This window comes from Nerophis lumbriciformis, linkage group LG15 (assembly GCF_033978685.3).
Source record: "Nerophis lumbriciformis linkage group LG15, RoL_Nlum_v2.1, whole genome shotgun sequence".
Lineage (NCBI taxonomy): Eukaryota > Metazoa > Chordata > Actinopteri > Syngnathiformes > Syngnathidae > Nerophis > Nerophis lumbriciformis.
In genome coordinates, this window is record NC_084562.2 from 6079860 (window position 1) to 6102302 (window position 22443).

The window sequence follows — 22443 nt, forward strand, 5'->3', positions numbered from 1 at the left end:
CAAACCTGTGTGTTTATTGGAGGGCATTTAGATGTTAGAGATTAGATGCAAGCTGATATGAAGCGATACTTGTTTTTTTTGGCTGATATCAGATCGAGACGCTCCCAATTACTGTCATGTCTGTGATCATGTTTTGTTTAGTTATGTTTTGCTTGGTTTTTGGACACTTTTTAGTTCTTGTCTTCACTCCCTTGCTTTGTCACCATAGTAACCATTAGTTTCACCTGGTTCACATCCTTATGTCACGCACCTGTCTCACGTTTTCACATTTTGAGTCACGCACCTGTTGTCACTAATCATGTCACCAGTATTTAAGCTTGTTGTTGCCAGGCAGTCGGCCTGGCGACATTATCTATCCTATCCATCCATACTACCTCTGCTACCCGTGAGATTTCTGTTTGTTATAGTTCATGCTTCATGCCATGCCACAGTAAGTGTTTTTGTTTATTGTTCATAGTTTCTGCCTTTGTGCAAGTTTTGTTTCATTAGCCAAGTTTGTTCTCCGCCATTGTGCGCGCCTTTTGTTTGCTTCCTTTTTTTGTAGTTTGTTAGTGTTTAAATAAATATGTACTTACATTCACGCCTTGCCCGCGACAACTTATGACCAAAGAATGTACAGTAACACAAAGACAATCTCATTTTGTTCGATACATTGCAAGTTTATTCATAGTCACGTCACAACTCTCCTCATGTTACTCGTCATTAAAATCCTAAAATGGAACCATTCCAAATATCAGCAATCATGGGTCAGAACCGCAGGCACAAGCTTTAAATGTCATTTCTACGGCAAATCCAACTCCTTCTGCCTAAACGTTCAACTGTACACAAACAAGTCGTTCTGTATTATCTAAGTATCCATATCTGTGAACCATCCTAAATCTAGACACTTCTTTTTTGGGGGGGCGCACATTAAAGGTGGCGCTATAGCTTCAAACCAGGTCCTGGTTCAGAGAGCCGTGTCCTCAGAGCCAAAGAGCCTGGTGGCGATGGCTCGGCAATCAGCCACGGAAGCGTTCCCATCAAAATCGGCGGGCAGGATGTCGGCATCAAACTCTTTCAAGTAGTTGTCCAGCTCCTCCCCGTGAACAAACACCTGAGGACCAAGGTACCCGTTAGCACCGTTAGGACTGGGTGGACTAGTTCCCTTCATACCCGTTCAAGCAGCTTGCTCTTCATGAAAGGCTTGACCACATTGTAGGTGGTGGTGAAGTACCAAGGCTGGTGAGTCACGTGGACCGCCTTGAAACGGGCCGGGAAGGAATCCTGCAGGCAAAAATGTTCTTGAATCAAATTTTTTAAAAATAATTGAAAAAAGTAATAGTTACTTTTCTGTGTTATGTTCCGACCTGAAGCATGTCCACCATCTTCTTGAGCTCAGCCGGTTTAATCCCTGAGGCGTGCTGCATGGTGAAGCCCTTGAAGTTCTCGATCAGGACAAAGCCGTTGATCTGAGTCTCCTCATTCTCAAGCAGCTTCTCCAGGATCACACAGTAGGCTCTCAGGATCTGACACATCGTTGGGGATAATCAGACATTTTGGGGGAAGGGGGGGCAGATGCTGCAGCTAGAAAACACTACCGTGTCAGGGTCTCACTAGTGATGTGCGGATCGATACTGAAATATTGGTAATACCGGATTTTTATGCTCTAATATCGATCCTCAAATTAGAATATCAATACTTTAGATCAGGGCTGTCCAAACTTTTCCCACCAAGGGCCGCCTGTCTGACACCGGCTCTCTGTGACTGGGTCCTGAACTTTCTCACAAACCGGCCCCGGTCAGTCAGAATCGGCAACCAGACATCAGGCACAAAGGTTCTAAGCACAGGGACCCCCCAAGGCTGCGTGCTGAGCCCCCTATTGTACACCCTCTTCACACACGACTGTGTGGCCTCCCAGAACAACACTAGTATCATCAAGTTTGCAGATGATACTACGGTCGTCGGACTGATCACCGGGGGGAGCTGAGGCAGCATACAGAAGGGAGGTAGCGGAACTGGTGGCCTGGTGTCAGGATAATAATCTCTCCTTGAACACAGACAAGACCAAGGAGATGATTATTGACCCACGGAGAAGGAGTGCACAGTACACACCTCTGTACATAGGGGGCACAAAGGTGGACAGGGTGAAAACCTTTAAATTCCTCGGGACCCACATCAGCAAGGACCTCACCTGGGATCACAACACCCAACAAACAATAAAGAAAGCCCAGCAGCGACTGTACTTCCTAAGAAGGCTGAGAAAATTTGGCAAGCCACCCAAAATTCTCAGTAACTTCTATAGAAGTACGGTTGAGTGTCCTTACCAGCTCAATCACGGTCTGGCATGGCAACTGCACTGCTAAGGACAGGAAGGCACTCCAGCGAGTGGTTAAAACTGCTCAGTACATATCAGGAGCAGCCTTCCCCTCACTACAGGACATGTACTCTACCAGGGCCACCAGGAGAGCACACAACATCATAAAGGACAGTACACACCCTCAGCACAGTCTCTTCAGCCTCCTACCATCAGGCAGACGATACAGGAGCCTGAAATCCAGGACTACGAGACTGACAAACAGTTTCTACCCACAGGCCATCAGGCTTGTGAATGCTAACTTGTGAATGCTAGCCTTTTATCTTTTTGAACAAAAGACAGCTACCATGACCACCCCCGAACTGTGAACCATCACTGTAGACACTTTTCACTAAAGACACTTTAACTGCTGCTGTGACCAAATGTCACCACCATATTTATACTGTTCGACTGTAAATCAGAATGTGCAATAATGTTATGTTACTTACTGTGCCTTGTATATACATTTTATTTTTTATTTTTTATTTTTAGCTAAGTACTGTGTGACTTGTTGAAGGGTGGACTAGCAAAGTAAGATTTTCATTGTACGGCAAACTGTCTGTTTAACTGTGCATATGACAATAAACAATCTTGAATCTTGAATACAGAAAAGTCAAAGTATGCGGGAGCCGTATTGATATTTCTATATAAAAACATGCTAAAACAGATATTGTATCAGCTTTCTATTATTGGTAACTAAGAATATTATTAATAATTATAAGTTAGAACATTTCAGCTTTTTCTCATTACATACCAACTTTTTGCTCCTTTTTCTAACATTTTTACTGTCTGTATTTCCCCCATGTAAGAATAGAATTAAAATTTCACTGATACAAATAAAATGGTGTGTCAAAAATTCTGCCTGTATGAAAAAAAGTGACGCTCAGTTACATATTCTGTTTATTATGGTTGTCATTTTCAAAATAATTAATTTGTTAGCATTATTTTATTTTATAATTAACTAACCACATATTGTTTATATTTTAAGTATATTTTTTGTGAGCTTCTAATATTTTAGGATAGGGGTGTCTACATTTTTTCCACCAATCAATCAATCAATCAATGTTTATTTAATATATAGCCCTAAATCACAAGTGTCTCAAAGGGCTGCACAAGCCACAACGACATCCTCGGTTCAGAGCCCACAAAAGGGCAAGGAAAAACTCACAACGCAGTGGGAAGTCAAGACCAAGGGCCGCATACTGAAAAGTCAAGTATGGGGGGGCCATTTAAAAAATGCTAAAGGCTTATGCCTGTGTGTGTGTGTGTGTGTGTGTGTGTGTGTGTGTGCGCGTGTGTGTGTGTGTGTGTGTGTGTGTGGATATATATATATATATATATATATATAAAATATACATATATATATATGTATGTGTGGGAAAAAAATCACATGACTACTTCATCTCTACAGGCCTGTTTCGTGAGGGGGTTCCCCCCATGGTATGTGAATGCTCCCATTAAAATCTCCTGATGATTGAGGGTACCCCCCCTCATGAAACAGGCCTGTAGAGATGAAGTAGTCTTGTGATTTTTTTCCCACACATACATATATTGCGCTCTACTACGGTATCGAGCACTATTTTTTGGATAACCTTATTAAGACATATATATATATATATATATATATATATATATATATATATTTATATTTATACATATGTATAATATATTTATTATTGTGGTTGTAGTTTGCACTGGTGCATAATATCTCAGGCTAATTTTGTTTTCGTAATGGCCTTTTAAGTACATACAGTATCAATACAGTAGTGGTGACACCAGGGGTCAGGGCCAGCAAGGCCTTCTCTTCAGGCCCAAACACTATCAAAAGAAGGATTGCCTTACATTTATAATTTAAATTCTAGTATGCGATCCATAAAATTGTATTGATTTATTACCAACAGTCCATTAGCTTTATTTTGTAGCATGTATGTCTATGTTTGTTGGATTTCTTTTGTCCAATGAAAATCAGGCTTCTATGTGTTGCCATGTCATTTTGATCTGCCCAGGGCCTGCAGAGTGAGGATTGAAGGCAGATGCCACTTAAACGACAGGAGCAGGTTGTCTCTTCATCCAACCACATTCGTCTGACCGAGCTTGCTATAGCAGGCGCCATAACGTCAACATTTTTCATTTTCTCCTTGAGCCTATGTTTAAATCACAGTTTATCAGTATTGTCTATATCAGTGTTTTTCAACCACTGTGTCGCAGCACACTAGTGTGCCGTGAGATACAGTCTGGTGTGCCGTGGGAGATTATGTAATTTCACGTAATTGGGTTAAAACGTTTTTATGCAAATCAGTAATTATAATCCTCAAATGTGCCGTTGTTGAGTGTCTGTGCTGGCTAGAGCTCGGCAGAGTAAACGTGTAATACTCTTTCATATCAATAGGTGGCAGCAGGTAGATAATTGCTTTGTAGATGTTGGGAGCATGGATGTCGGGAGGCAGTGTGCGGGTAAAAAGGTATCTAATGCTTAAACCAAAAATAAACAAAAGGCATTGAAGCTTAGGGATGGCTATATACAAACCCCGTTTCCATATGAGTTGGGAAATTGTGCTAGATGTAAATATAAACGGAATACAATGATTTGCAAATCATTTTCAACCCAAATTCAGTTGAATATGCTACAAAGACAACAAATTTGTTGTTCAAACTGATAAACATTTTTATTTTGCAAATAATCATTCACTTTAGAATTTGATGCCAGCAACACGTGACAAAGAAGTTGGGAAAGGTGGCAATAAATACTGATAAAGTTGAGGAATGCTCATCAAACACTTATTTGGAACATCCCACAGGTGAACAGGCAAATTGGGAACAGGTGGGTGCCATGATTGGGTATAAAAGTAGATTTCATGAAATGCTCAGTCATTCACAAACAAGGATGGGGCGAGGGTCACCACTTTGTCAACAAATGCGTGAGCAAATTGTTGAACAGTTTAAGAAAAACCTTTCTCAACCAGCTATTGCAAGGAATTTAGGGATTTCACCATCTACGGTCCGTAATATCCTCAAAGGGTTCAGAGAATCTGGAGAAATCACTGCACGTAAGCAGCTAAGCCCGTGACCTTCGATCCCTCAGGCTGTACTGCATCAACAAGTGACATCAGTGTGTAAAGGATATCACCACATGGGCTCAGGAACACTTCAGAAACCCACTGTCAGTAACTACAGTTGGTCGCTACATCTGTAAGTGCAAGTTAAAACTTTCCTATGCAAGGCGAAAACCGTTTATCAACAACACCCAGAAACGTCGTCGGCTTCGCTGGGCCTGAGCTCATCTAAGATGGACTGATACAAAGTGGAAAACTGTTCTGTGGTCTGACGAGTCCACATTTCAAAATTTTTTTGGAAACTGTGGACGTCGTGTCCTCCGGACCAAAGAGGAAAAGAACCACCCGGATTGTTATAGGCGCAAAGTTGAAAAGCCAGCATCTGTGATGGTATGGGAGTGTATTAGTGCCCAAGACATTGGTAACTTACACATCTGTGAAGGCGCCATTAATGCTGAAAGGTACATACAGGTTTTGGAGCAACATATGTTGCCATCCAAGCAACGTTACCACAGACGCCCCTGCTTATTTCAGCAAGACAATGCCAAGCCACGTGTTATATTAACGTGGCTTCATAGTAAAAGAGTGCGGGTACTAGACTGGCCTGCCTGTAGTCCAGACCTGTCTCCCATTGAAAATGTGTGGCGCATTATGAAGCCTAAAATACCACAACGGAGACCCCCGGACTGTTGAACAACTTAAGCTGTACATCAAGCAAGAATGGGAAAGAATTCCACCTGAGAAGCTTAAAAAATGTGTCTCCTCAGTTCCCAAACGTTTACTGAGTGTTGTTAAAAGGAAAGGCCATGTAACACAGTGGTGAACATGCCCTTTTCCAACTACTTTGGCACGTGTTGCAGCCATGAAATTCTAAGTTAATTATTATTTGCAAAAAAAAAAAAAAAAGTTTATGAGTTTGAACATCAAATATCTTGTCTTTGTAGTGCATTCAATTGAATATGGGTTGAAAAGGATTTGCAAATCATTGTGTTTCGTTTATATTTACATCTAACACAATTTCCCAACTCATATGGAAACGGGGTTTGTAAAACGAAACTAAAACTTAACTGGCTGCAAAGTAAACAAAAACAGAATGTTGGACGACAGCAAAGACTTGCAGCGTGTGGAGCAGCAGACAGCGTCCACAAAGTACATCCGTACAGGACATGACAATCAACAACAAAATAGGAGCGCAAGACAAGAAGTAAAACAGCAAAAAACTCAAAATAACTCATGGCGTGATGTGACAGGTCGTGACAGTACACCTACTTTGAGACAAGAGCTATAGTGATGCAGGGTTGGTTATGGTTTGAATTCATATCCAACAATTGCGAGAACAACTTTTTATTGTCAATATCAGTTGCTGAGTTTCATTTTTTAATTTAAATTTTTTTTCAATGAAAAAAATGTGCCTCGGCTCACGAAAGATTGAAAAACACTGGTGTATATACTGTAGCTAACTGGTCATTTAGCATTGCTTCAAACATGGTCACAATGTTTATTTGCATTTTTGTATATTTTTTTATGGTTTTACGTCGTGATGGCGGTGGTATTACCTCATCAAAGGTGATCTCCTCCAGGTCCCAGTTCTCGATATTGAAGAGCAGAACCACACGGCCGTACTTGTCCCTGCTTGGCAGGACCACGGGGTAGCCCGCCTCGATGGTGCTGCGAACCGCCTCAGGGGTTAGGTTCTCAAAAAGCTCCGGGTACTCCTTCCTGAAGCGTACGTAGCCTGAAACACAAACGTCAACATTGCATCTTCTTATTGTGTGTGCACTATCTCGGTTAAAGGGGAACTGCACTTTTTTTAATTTTATTTTGCCCCTCAGCCATACTCTTGTGAGACAAGAACACACGTCTTCGTGTGTGTTCTCAATAGTGAAAAACTGCCAGTAAGAGACGGCTAACACTGAGCTCTGAAAACATTCTAAAAACGGCAACAATGCTCTATATACAGTAGTTGCCATGACCTGCATGTCAACCAAGCAATGTTGACATTGCTATTGTAAGAGCTAACTCCGAGGAACTACTTTTCCGGCGTTGTGACACATCGCCTTGCTCACATTACTACTAGCTAGCTAGAGCTGCTAATAATGTAGGTTGCGACCTGCCATAAAATAAAGAAGGAGCTTGAGCTATGTCTGTATTAGTGTTGTCCCGTTACCAAATTGTATTTCGATACTTTTCGGTACTTTTCGATACTTTTCTGAACAAAAAATGGCATTATTGGCTTTATTTTAACAAAACATCTTAGGGTACATTAAACATATGTTTCTTATTGCAAGTTTGTCCTTAAATAAAATAGTGAACATACAAGACAACTTGTCTTTTAGTAGTAAGTAAACAAACAAAGGCTCCTAATTTAGTCTGCTGACGTATGCAGTAACATATTGTGTCATTTTCCATTCTAATATTTTGTCAAAATTATTAAGGACAAGCTGTAGAAAATTAATTATTAATCTACTTGTTCATTTACTGTTAATATGTGCTTATTTCCTCTTTCAACGTGGTCTATCTACACTTCTGTTAAAATGTAATAATCACTTATTCTTCTGTTGTTTGGATACTTGGCATTAGTTTTGGATGATACCACAAATTTAGGTATCAATTCGATACCAAGTCGTTACAGGATCATACATTGGTCATATTCAAAGTCCTCATGTGTCCAGGGACATATTTCCTGAGATAATAAACATAATATACATTTTTTTTAAACGAAAAAAAGATTTTGTGATGCTAAGTATTGACTAGATACGCTCCTGTACTTGGTATTATTACAGTGGATGTCAGGTGTAGATCCACTATTGGCGTTTGTTTACATTTTTTAGAGGCGGTATAGTACCGAATATGATTCATTAGTATTGCGATGCTATACCAATACCGGTATACCGTACAACCCTAGTCTGTATTGCGTTTCAGTTAGGAAAAAGTTAATGCTTGGTTAAAATGTACGCATCTCATTTGTATGGCAGGTTGTGGCACCAATTTTTCCAACTTTAAATAATCCATACACTACCACATTGATACAGTATAATTCTCAATAAATGGAACACAGCAAAAGACCATCGCAACATTGCTAGGGAGCTTTTTTTTTATGAGGGGTGAGGATTACTCTGGCAAAGTGCTGAAAGATACACCCATCCCATCAGTCAGCATGCCACTGTGACCGGGAAATGCAAGTCACTGTTTTATGTTCCTATTTGTAACATTTAGCAATAACGCGCCAAGGCTTACAAAGTCTGCCATTAGTGGTGTGAAACACAGAAAAGTGCTCTATAGGTTGACAGAAGGAGCGATGGTAAAATCAACGTGTCCAGGAAAGAAGTTACAGTAATGCTTAAACTGATAAACTTCTGTAAATATTGCATGTTATTAGTAATGTGCCCGTTACTACATTACATATACACTATACCTATAACATGTATACTGTATAAAATTGTGTTGGGGGGTTTTGGATGTTTTTTAGAGCGCTTTATTGGCGGAATAGATGGTATTCCCATTACCTGCATTGTTGGCCGCCTCTTACTAGCATTTTTTCCTTATTTATAATGCACAAAATGCGAACGGCATTGTCACGGCCAGGGTGCATTCCATACCTACTCAGTGGCCTAGTGGTTAGAGTGTCCGCCCTGAGATCGGTAGGTTGTGAGTTCAAACCCCGGCCGAGTCATACCAAAGACTAGAAAAATGGGACCCATTACCTCCCTGCTTGGCACTCAACATCAAGGGTTGGAATTGGGGGTTAAATCACCAAAAATGATTCCCGGGCGCGGCCACCGCTGCTGCTCACTGCTCCCCTCACCTCCCAGGGGGTGAACAAGGGGATGGGTCAAATCCAGAGGACAAATTTCACCACACCTAGTGTGTGTGTAACAATCATTGGTACTTTTTACTTTAATGCGCCCTCATCCTTGCGCTCTGCTTGTCGCACCTCGGGACACGCCCACGGCCGCGCACATCCAGGGACGCGCCGGGCGCGTCTCCGCCCTGCAGCAGCCGCCAGCTGCAATCATTCACCGGCAATCAGCGCACCTGCCTCTGATGAGAGAGCTGCCTTCTTAAGCCTGCTCAACCTGCCGTCCCGGGCCGCAATATAATCTTCTGTTGGCGTACAGTAAGCGATCATCTGATGCTTGATGCAACCTTGCTCTCTCTCTGTTTTCCCCTCCGTGTTTTCAGTGTGTGTTTTCTCGTGTCGTCCCCGCAGTAACCTCCGTCGTCTTGAAAGTGAGCTGTGCGTCTCACTTTTCCCTGGATCTCCCTCTGGACTCTGACTGCCTCCCTCAATCCTTGACTTCCCCAGCTTTGGACTCGGACCTGTAGACTTCTCTCTCCCATGGACTTCCTCGTCTCTCGTTCAACATTTACGGTAACACTCAACAGCTAATCTACACACATAATCTTACACCATACACGCTCTTGGATTTTGTCACACTCCATTTCTTTAGATTAGTTTATTAGTATTGTTTAGCTTTATTATATATATATATATATATATATATATATATATATATATATATATATATATATATATATATATATAATAAATTATTGAACATTACTGCCCCCTGGTGTCTGAGCCGTCATCTCCCTTAGTCAACCGTAACAGGCATGGGTTTTTGTCTCACATAGGGAGTGTGAATGATGGGCAAACTTCCAAAAAAGTGCATTTCCCCTTTAAGGGTATGCCCCTTAACAAGAATGTTGCTGTTCCCGAACATGTACAGTCCTGCTGTATGCGCTTTTCATGCCCCAATTAACCAGAGTGTGTTAATGCGTGTGTGTGTGCGTGTGTGTGTGTGTGTGTGTGTGTGTGTGTGTGTGTGTGTGTGTGTGTGTGTGTGTGTGTGTGTGTGTGTGTGCGTGTGTTTGTGTGTGTGAGTGAGTGTGTGTGTGTGTGTGTGTGTGTGTGTGTGTGTGTGTGTGTGTGTGTGTGTGTGTGTGTGTGTGTGTGTGTGTGTGTGTGTGTGTGTGTGTGTGTGTGCGTGTGTGTGTGTGTGTGTGTGTTTGAGTGTTCACAACCCTCAATTAACCCCGCATAAAAAGTATGTGTCAAAAGCGCATTGCATTCACTAAAGCAGTGGTTCTCAAACTTTTTTCCACCAAGTACCACCTCAGAAAACATTTTGGCTCTCTAAGTACAACCATAATGATCAACATTAGAATACAGTAGCATAGTAGGCCTAAGTAGTCATTAAAAACAAGCCGGAGGTTTTATTTAACAAGCATATTTAATATTTTGGGCCGCTGTAACATTACACACAGTTCGAACAGTAACACTGTGTTTGAATATTTAATTAAGTGCTTATTTGGCGTAACACTAGGTGGAGCATGCATAGCACAGTTTACGAAATTTCGGACTATAAGCCGCTGCTTTTTTCCTGCACTTTGAACCCTGCGACCTATAAGATGGAGCGGCTAATTTATGGATTTTTCTTCACCGACGGCCATAATAACAAAACAAAACAAAACTGATAATGTTTTTTTTTTTATTGTTTGTGCTATGGCGCCATCTTTTGAACGTGTTCGCCCACTGCAGTTGCTGCAGTGTCCTTCCATTTGTCTGTAGTGCTAGAATCATACTTGCCAACCCTCCCGAAAATCTCCAGGGGCAACCATTCTTCCGAATTTCTCCCGATTTCCACCCGGTCAACAATATTGGGGGCGTGCCTTAAAGGCACTGCCTTTAGCGTCCTCTCTCACCTGAAAGGGAGACTATTATATATGTCTCCGTTATCCATAGGTTTATTTATAACCCATAAAGTAGGCAGGCACGGAGCTATTTCTCAGCGTGTGTTTATTCCAGCCGGCACGTTAATACACTGACACACAACATCCGGATTCCCATCATGCATTGCTTCAAAACTACGGCAAGTAGTAATGTCCAAAAACATTACAGAGACAAAGCAGAAGAACGAAGACGAGACATGGCGACGACGAGTAAGAAGAAGAAGTACGCTTGCAAGTTCCAAAATGATTGGAAAAAATAATTTCAGTTCATCCAGGACAGCTGGAAGGGAAAGGGGTATGCTGCCTGCACATTTTGTAGATCAGACTTCTCCATTGAACACGGTGGCCGAACGGATATACTCATTCATGAACGGATTATTTATATATATATATATATACATATATATATATATATATATATATATATATATAAGAAATACTTGAAAATATATACCGTAGCTGCCAGCTACACAAGTGTTGGCTGATACAGATATTGAGCCGATACGATATCAGCCCGAAGCTTACACACGTTTATTATTATGTAATGTAGAATATTAGAAAAGGTTTGTTCAATGGTAAATATGAAAAATATTAAACCTATTAAGTGTTAATTAGTTTTTTGGCAAAACCTAGTGGCCACAATGATTCCTTGAATTAAGCACATGGCACAGTAAATTGAATGATGCGGACACGTTTGTTACTGGATACTTTCTGATAGGCTTCCTTGTGGACTTTGTATGCGTAAGTAATATGCAACAATAATGTTGTTTTAGACTGCAATATTGTTCAGTTAAGAGCACTTATTATACGTGTGCGCTATTGTGTGCTTAGTTGTTGTGTAGCTGCCAGCTCCTAGTAGGCTATATTTGTAAATGTTTGTAAGAAAAAAAAAAGGCTTTTTTTGAAATAAAAAAAAATTGTTTAAAATGTTATGTTTGTTACAAATAGGGGTACAACTTTTTCGCTTCCGGTACGAGACCAATATTGAAACCTTGAGTGTTGGCTGATACAGATATTGAGCCGATACGATATCAGCCCGAATCTTACACACATTTATTATTATGTAATGTAGAATATTAGAAAAGTTTTGATCAATGGTAAGTATGAAAAACATTAAACCCATTAAGTGTTCATTTGTTTTTTCGCAAAACCTAGTGGCCACAATAATTCCTTGAATTAAGCGCATGGCACAGTAAATTGAATGATGCGGACACGTTTGTTACTGGATACTTTCTGATAGGCTTCTGCCTTGTGGACTTTGTATGCGTAAGTAATATACAACAATAATGTTGTTTGAGACTGCAATATTGTTCAATTAAGAGCACTTATACGTGTGTGCTATTGTGTGCTTAGTTGTTGTGTAGCTGCCAGCTCCTAGTAGGCTATATTTGTAAATTTTTGTAAGAAAAAAAAAAAGGCTTTTTTTGAAATAAAAAAAAATTGTTTAAAATGTTATGTTTGTTACAAATAAGGGTACAACTTTTTCGCTTCCGGTACGAGACCAATATTGAAACCTTGAGTGTTGGCTGATACAGATATTGAGCCGATACGATATCAGCCCGATTCTTACACACGTGTATTATTATGTAATGTAAAATATTAGAAAAGGTTTGATCAATGGTAAGTATGAAAAACATTAAACCTATTACGGTAAGTGCTAATTTGTTTTTTTGCAAAACCTAGTGGCCAAAATAATTCCTTGAATTAAGCGCATGGCACAGTAAATTGAATGATGCGGACACGTTTGTTGCTGGATACTTTCTGATAGGCTTCTGCCTTGTGGACTATGAATGCTTAGGTAATATGGAACAATATTTGTTTTCATTCTTGTTCATATTGACAACAAATGTGTTGTTTTAGACTGCAATATTGTTCAGTTAAGAGCACTTATTATGCTTGTGTGCTTAGTTGTTGTGTAGCTGCCAGCTCCTAGTAGGCTATATTTGTACATTTTTGTAAGAAAAAAAAAAGGCTTTTCTTGAAATAAAAAAATTGTTTAAAGTGTTATGTTTGTTACAAATAGGGGTACAACTTTTTCCCTTCCGGTACGAGACCAATATTGAAACCTTGAGTGTTGGCTGATACTGATATTGAGCCGATACGATATCAGCCCGAATCTTACACACGTTTATTATTATGTAATATAAAATATTATAAAAGTTTTGATCAATGGTAAGTATGACAAACATTAAACCTTTTAAGTGCTAATTTGTTTTTTCGCAAAACCTAGTGGCCACAATAATTCCTTGAATTAAGCGCATGGCACAGTAAATTGAATGATGCGGACACGTTTGTTGCTGAATACTTTCTGATGGATTGCGTAAGTAATATGCAACAATAATTTTTTCATTCTTGTTCATATTGACAACAAATGTGTTGTTTTAGACTGCAATATTGTTCAGTTAAGAGCACTTATTATACGTGTGTGCTATTGTGTGCTTAGTTGTTGTGTAGCTGCCAGCTCCTAGTAGGCTATATTTGTACATTTTTGTAAGAAAAAAAAAAGGCTTTTCTTGAAACTAAAAAATAGTTTAAAATGTTTTGTTTGTTACAAATAGGAGTACAACTTTTTCGCTTCCAGTACGAGAACCTAGTGGCCACAATAATTCCTTGAATTAAGCGCATGGCACAGTAAATTGAATGATGCGGACACGTTTATTACTGGATACTTTCTGATAGGCTTCTGCCTTGTGGACTATGTATGCGTAAGTAATATGCAACAATATTTTTTTTCATTCTTGTTCATGTTGACAACAAATGTGTTGTTTTAGACTGTAATATTGTTCAGTTAAGAGCACTTATTATGCTTGTGTGCTATTGTGTGCTTAGTTGTTGTGTAGCTGCCAACTCCTAGTAGGCTATATTTGTACAATTAAGTGAACATACTATCAGTTATTGCTGAAACATGAAGAAGGGGCCAGATTAAAAATAAATTCAGCTTTTTCCTACTCCTTTTCGGACATGTTGAATTGCGCTGCAAACAAGTGATGTACTAACTTAGTTTTCAAGCGATGCAGTAATTAGATAAGCAGTACAGTCCACTGTGAAGTTCCCAGCAGAACCAGAGTGAGTTCACGTGTAAAATAAACACGCTGTCCTAGTTGTAACAAAGGACGTCTTTGTGAGGGTCCTATCAAAGACCCCAATTAACAAACACATGGCTCCCTGTCTCACCCACGGACAGAATTTGTGCTAAACGAGAGCACAAAAGAGGCCCCTGCGGAATCCACACAATGCTAAAATAATGCGGAGGATGATAGGAAGATGCTTTTACCCTTCATGAGCTCGTGGGTTCTGACGACGTCAAACTTGCGGGCCCTGAGGAAACGCAGCATCAGAGAGTCCGGCTTGTCCCCGAGACGCTCCAGGACCAGTTTGGCCAGGTCGTTCCCCTCGGCGGCCCTGTCCTTCATCATGGCCCGCAGGTCTTTGACGGACGACGCCCTCCTGTCCTCGGTCTCGCTCAGCTCGTCTTTGGCCTGACACGAAAACACGTTTAGGTGTGATTTCTTCTCGATTACTTCAGTAGTGGCACAAATGACCTTTTGAGCAGTGTGGCCTGGCATTTTGTGGCATGGTCCAAACACGGGCCCGTGATCCTTCACTGTCAGATGCTCCAGCTTGGACCGCATGGCCTGCTCCTCTTCTGACACCATGCGGAAAGATCCGGTCTGGGTGACGGAGGAACATTTATGTTATGCCCAACCTTTTTTTATACCAAAATCGGCGCCTTGAGTCTTGACTTATACCGATATTAAAGTGATACGATAGCAGCTCGAATCATAGCACATACTTTTGTTATTTTGTGTTTATATGTGTATATTGTATATGTGTGTATATCCATCCATCCAATTTCTACCGCATGTCCCTTTCGGGGTCCCGGGGGGTGCTGGAGCCTATCTCATATATATATATATATATGTGTGTGTGTATAAACGTGTATATATTTGTGTGTGTATATGTATGTGTATGTGTCTATATACAAATAGACACATATATATATATATATATATATATATATATATATATATATATATATATTTGTGTGTATATATGTGTCTATATACACATATAGACACATATATACATATGTGTGTATATATATGTGTGTATATATGTATGTGTGTGTATATACAGGTATATACATACATAACCATATATACATTTGTGTATGTGTATATATACATATATGTGTATGTATATATGTATGTGTATGTATATATGTATGTATGTAAAAATGTATATGTGTGTGTATGTGTGTGTATATATATATATATATATATATATATATATATATATATATATATATATACACATACACATACATACACATATATACATACATAAATATATACATACACATACATATATACATATACATGCACATACATACAAAAAACTAATTAACATTCAGTAGGGTTAATGTATTTCATACTTACCATTGTTCTCGGAGTAATTTCACTTAATCAAAATGTTTACATTTCCCATACATATATATATATGTGTGTATATATATATATATATATATATATATATATATATACATATATATATATATATATATATATATATATATATATATATATATATATATATATATATATATATATATATATATATATTTATGTGTGGGAAAAAAATCACAAGACTATTTCATCTCTACAGGCCTGTTTCATGAGGGGGGGTACCCTCAATCGTCCTGACGATTGAGGGTACCCCCCCTCATGAAACAGGCCTGTAGAGATGAAATAGTCTTGTGATTTTTTTCCCACACATACATATATTGCGCTCTACTACGGTATCGAGCACTATTTTTTGGATAACCTTATTAAGACATATATATATATATATATATATATATATATATATATATATATATGGTAACACTTTAGTATGGGGAACATTTTCACCATTTATTAGTTGCTTATTAAAGTAACAAAGACTTAATTTAGAGTTATTTGGACACTAGAGGAACATGTAAGGGTTAGGGTTATGGTTAGGGTTACTAATTGAGGGAACACTCTTAATTAATGGCTTACTGGTTGTATAATAAGGCCATGCAGAATAAGGCATTAATAAGTGTTTAATAATGACTAATTAAGAGCCAGTATGTTACTAATTTGCATGGTAATAAGCAACTAACTAATGGTGAATATGTGTTCCCCATACTAAAGTGTTACCATATATATGTATATACATATATATATATATATATATATATATATATATATATATATATATATATATATATATATATATATATATATATATATATATATATATATACATATATATATATATATATATATATATATATATATATATATATATATATATGGAAAATGTAAACATTTTGATCAAGTGAAATTACTCCGAGAACAATGGTAAGTATGAAAAACATTAACCCTACAGAGTGTTAATTCGTTTTTTGGCAAAACCTCGTGGTCAGAACAATTCATTGAATTAACCGCAGGGCACAGTAAATTGAATGATGCGGACATGTTTTTTACTGGATAATTTCTAATAGGCTCCTGCCTTGGAGACTTTGTATACGTAAGAAATATGCAACAATAGTTCTTTTCATTCTTGTTTATATTGACAAATGTGTTGTTTTAGACTGCAATACTGTTCAATTAAGAGCACTTATTATGCTTGTGTGCTATTGTGTGCTTAGTTGTTGTGTAGGTACTAGCTCCTACTAGGCTATATTTGAATATTAAAAAAAAAAAAAAGGATGTTCTTGAAATTAAAATATCGTTTAAACTGTTATGTTTGTTACAATTAGGGATACAACTTTTTCACTTCCGGTATGAGACCAATATTGGAGCCTTGAGTGTTGGCTGATACAGATATTGAGCCGATACGATATCAGCCCGAATCTTACACACATTTATTATCATGTAATGTGGAATATTAGAAAAGTTTTGATCAAGTGAAATTACTCCGACGAGAACGATGATAGCTATGAAAAACATGAACCTTATGACAGATTTATGCTTTTGAAGAGGAGTGTTATTTTTTTTTGACAACACCTCATGGCCACAATAATTCATTCAATTAAGCACATGGCACAGTAAATTGAATAATGCGGACACGTTTGTTACTAAATACTCTCTAATACGCTTCTGCCTTGGAGACTTTATATGTGTAAATACTATGCAACTATTGTGTGCTTCGTTGTTGTGTAGCTGCTAGCTCCTCGTAACCCACCATGTTTAACTTTTGTACATTTTGTAAAAAGAAAAGTTTAAAAAGGTTATGTTTTTTACAATTTGGGCAGAAGTTTTTAAGCTTTTTTCACCAAGTACCACATCAGAAAACACTTGGCCCTCTAAGCACCACCATAAGGACCAACATTAAAATACAGTAGGGTAGTAGGCCTAAGTATTCATTAAAAACAAGGCGGAGGTTTTATTTAACAAGTATGATTAATATTTTTTGGCCATTATTCATAGTTTGAACAGTAACACTGTGTTTGAATATGGGGAAATAAAAGACTGTACTTTAATCAAGTGATTATTTGGCGTACCACTAGATGGATAGTACACGTACCACTGTTTGAGAATCACTAAATTAGGGGTACAACTTTTTTCACTTCTGGTGCAAGACCGATATTTGAGCCTCAAGTATTGGCCGATACCGGCATTGTTCCGATACGATGTCAGTACAAATCATACATATTTTTATTTTTTTGTAATATTGAATTTTAAATCGAGTGAAATTACTCAAACAGAGAACAATGGTAGGTATGAAAGATAATAACTTATGTATTATTAACCCTATGACGGACATATGCTGTATTTTAAATTGAAATGGAGTATGGTAATTTTATTTTTTTCTCTTATTTATTTATTTTTTTGTCATAAAAAAATACAATCATGTGTGCTTACGGACTGCATCCCTGCAGACTGTATTGATCTATATTGATTTTTTTTTTATGGTGACACAATAATTAATCAAGTTAAGCTCCTTATGCAGTAACATGACTGATGCGGACACGTTTGTTTCTGGATACTCCCTTGGAGATTTTGTATGTGTAAGTAATATGCAACCATATTTATTTTATACTTGTTTGTATTAACAAATGTCATGCATAGACTGCAATATTGTTCAATCAAGGACACATTGCCTAGTTTGCTGTTGTGTAGCTGCTAGCTCCTGGTAGCTTATAGTCTACTGTACCACGTTTATATTTTGTAAATTTTGTAAAAAAAAAAAGAGAAAAAAGAAAGAAAAAAAAAGAAAAAGGATTTTCTGAAAATTTAAAAATGTTTTTAAATTTTTTATGTTTGTTTCAATTACGGGTACATCTGTTTCACTTCCGGTATAAGACCGATACGATTTTAGCCCGAATCATACTTAACTGCATTATTTTGTCATGTGGAACGTTAGAAAGGTTTGATCAAGTGAAATTACTCTAACAACGTGAAAAAACCCCAACATATGTAATATTAACCTTATGACAGACTTATGCTGTATTTAAGTTGAATTGGAATGTTTTGGTTTTTTGGGGGGTTTTTTGGCAATCAAGTTGAATTATGCGAACACGTTTGTTACTGGATATTTTCTAATAGGCTTCAGCTTTGAATACTTTGTATGTATAAGTAATATGCAATCTGATACTTGCTTATATTGACAAATGTGATGTTTTAGACTGCATTGCTGTTCAATTAAGGACACTTATTATGTATGTCTAGCTTGTGTGCTATTGTGTGCTTAGTTGTTGTGTAGCTGCTAGCTCCTAGTATCACCTTTCAGTGACATGTGATTTTTTTAAGGGGGTTGGTTCAACAAATCCAACACGCCAAAATGTTTTTATGGGCACAAGAGAAGAACGTTATTAAGGTTTTTAAAAGTAGACATTTGAGTCTTTTTGAAGCACATGTGTAGTATTAAAGATTGAAGTAGTTTTAGTCAACATACTGTCATTTTTAGGATACAATGACAAAAACACACTGTAGTGGACATGATTGACTTTTCCAAATAAATCCTAAAGATATTTGATGCCATATGGAAGGATGGGTACCGAATTCAGTACTTTTTCAGGTACCGGAGTCCGTTGGTACTACCGGGTACCGATGCACTTTCAAATCAAACAGCTGGTGTGTAATAAGTGCAATATCTACAGTTTAATCACAAAAGAGAAGAATAGTGCATTCAACTTACTGGCAAAGACTACTTCTTGCCTATGACAACACACTGTAGCCTATATACTACTGCCATCTAACGTCTTGGAACTGCAACTGCATGCAAAGTACACTATATAATACAGTACAGTCTAAGAAAACAAGCACACTGGACAGTGCAGCTCAGTGTTAAATGTTAAATACAAACATTTATTTTTAAAAATGTACATTCATCAACACATTCGAACATGCACAAAAGTACCGAAAATCGATTCAAATGTGAAAGGTACCCACCCATCCCTAGTAATATTTGTGTAACCAAGAACATTTTTGTTTTGCAATATGAACGACAAAGTGTTTTACAATATTATTACAAAATGCAACAACCAAAAAAAGTTGAATTACAAGCGATGTTTTTTTCACTTCTAAAGTTAATGTATTTATTTTTGAATATTCTGTACAACCAAGCAGAGATATTTATCATTGCTGTGATCTTCACAAAAACATTTAAAAAAATCAGTAAATAACAGATAAGTAAAAGGTTTGTTATGAAAATATAACAAAAATAAATACAATGTTATAATTGAGTTATGGACACACACAAAACGTCTACATGCTGTACATATATTGACAGGTATGATTGGATGTTATAATTTTATCCAGATCAGGGGTCCCCAAAGTACGGCCCGCGGGCCGGATCCGAACCCCCAGCATCCAAAATCCGGCCCACGGGAAGTCCCAAGTAAAAAAAAAAATTGTTTTTATTTTGAATTTTAATTTACATTTTTTTAAATCTTTCCTTTCTAATCAATTTTCTACCGCTTATTTCCCTTTGGTGTCTCTTAGCCGCTCAGGCCAATCATACTGTCTAAAAATTAATGTTCCCATCGATAACGTGACAATGTTAAATGTTGATGAACATCAATGTTAATTGATGCTAAATGACAAAACGGATTATAAAGACAATGTATATATACATATATAAATATATATATATATATATATATATATACAGTATATATATATATACAGTATATATATATATATATATATATATATATATATATATATATATATATATATATATATATATATATATATATATATATATATATACAGTATATATATATATATAAAGCCCGGCCCCCGGCCAAATTTTTTTAACCCAATGCGGCCCCCGAGTCAAAAAGTTTGGGCACCCCTAAACTAGATACTAGAAGTAGGAATCTTACAACTCACGATTCGATTCCGATTCTTAGGGTGTCAATTCGATTCAAAATCAATTATCCATCCATCACGGTTCTCATTTTAAACCGATTCTCACAATACACTATTAAAAAAAAAAATTATAAAAAATGAAAATTAATAAATAAATAAATACGAATAAAAAAAATAAAAATAAAAATAAAAAACTTTTCAAAAAAGTGTACAGGTTACAATTTTTTAATAGATTTTTAAAAATGATGAATGGATTTAGAATCAGGTTAAGAAATAATCTTAATTGAGGTGTGTAATTTTTGGGGAACCCTACTAGATACTAGGGGTGTGAATCTTCAATCCAATTAAATTCAGAATTGATTCTTGATTCAAACCGATTCTCGCATTGTATTAGTTGGTATAATGATTTCAATGAAACTTTTTTTTTTTCCCTCAAAACAATTGTTACAGGTTAGAAAAACATATTCAAAAAGAAGTATTCTTATATAAAAAAGATAAATACAATAATGATAATTATTATTATTATCATTAATCGATTTTTTAAAATTTGAATCGATTCAGAATCAGGAAGAATAAAACTTGCAATTCGGATGTGAATCCATCTTTTTGGGAACCCTTACTAGAGACCAATACAAAGGACATTGCATACAAAGTTATTAAACACATTTTCTGACTCCAATAATTATTATGGCACATTGTTTTTTTCTACCCTAGGTGATTTTTTATTTTTTTTTGTTGGGAACCATTTGGCATTGATTGACAAATATGTACAAAAGATACTTTTTTTGTACATAATACATACAATTTTTCCGACCAATCAAGTGAAATTGCATGGTGGTTGGTCATCTCTGGTTAACATACTAAACCAAAGCACCTTCTTAGTCTATACCTCTTACATGACTGCAGTGATGTGTGTACATTCCTAAGCAGACCCCAGTGGGTTAATCTGCTTCATGTGATTAGAGGAGCTGCTAAAGCCACGACTTTAAAAACACCTTAAATCAGTCAAACATAAATCTGATGGAACTTACAGCAGCCATGTTTGCAGCGTCTCGCAGCAGCGTCACTGTGGAGACAACGTCACCGTGTCAAATGTCACACAGTTTGATGCTAATTCATCCAGTTCATTGAATTAGACTCTTCAAGCACTCTACATATTAAGTGTAAACAAATGTTTGTATGGTTGGATTTATCTTGATTTTGTGAATGAGTGAATTATAAAAGTATGGAGCATCATTCAGGCTTACCTTGAGCAGAGCAGTGTGGAGCGGAGGCTGGGAGTGGTGCAGGAGGAGGAGGAAGAAGAGTTCACATAGAAGGACAGAGGACCAGAAGGGGGGAGGAGTCATCACTTCATGACACAGTGGATAACGAACATGGCTCATTTACATAATGCAAAACCAGTGAAGTTGGCACGTTGTGTAAATGATAAATAAAAACAGAATACACCCATCCATCCATTTTCTACCGCTTGTCCCTTTTGGGGTCGCGGGGGGGTGCTGGAGCCTATCTCAGCTGCATTCGGGCGGAAGGTGGGGTACACCCTGGACAAGTCGCCACCTCATCGCAGGGCCAACACAGATAGACAGACAACATTCACACTCACATTCACACACTAGGGCCAATTTTTTTAGTGTTGCCAATCAACCTATCCCCAAGTGCATGTCTTTGGAGGTGGAAGGAAGCCGGAGTACCCGGAGGGAACCCACGCAGTCACGGGGAGAACATCCAAACTCCACACAGAAAGATCCCCAGCCCAGGCTTGAACTCAGGACTACTCAGGACCTTTGTATTTGATTTGCAAATCCTTTTCACCTTATATTCAATTGACAAGATACTTAACGTTTGAACTGGTAAACTTTGTTATTTTATTGCAATTGCAAACCCCGTTTCCATATGAGTTGGGAAATTGTGTTAGATGCAGAGGTGGGTAGTAACGCGCTACATTTACTCCGTTACATCTACTTGAGTAACTTTTGGG

General features: G+C 37.6%; 1 protein-coding gene across 1 annotated transcript; it reads right to left on the reverse strand.

The window, feature by feature from the left end:
• Positions 1-644: 644 nt before the first annotated feature.
• On the reverse strand, positions 645-21762 carry LOC133615987 (retinaldehyde-binding protein 1-like). The gene is made up of 8 exons (XM_061974939.1): positions 21710-21762; positions 21494-21528; positions 14661-14789; positions 14393-14597; positions 6942-7120; positions 1347-1505; positions 1153-1263; positions 645-1093 (listed from the first exon to the last, which is right to left on the reverse strand). Exons 2-8 carry the CDS (start codon positions 21500-21502, stop codon positions 947-949), a joined length of 939 nt encoding a protein of 312 aa, XP_061830923.1. The 5' UTR covers positions 21503-21528; positions 21710-21762; the 3' UTR covers positions 645-946.
• Between the last annotated feature and the right edge of the window lie 681 nt (positions 21763-22443).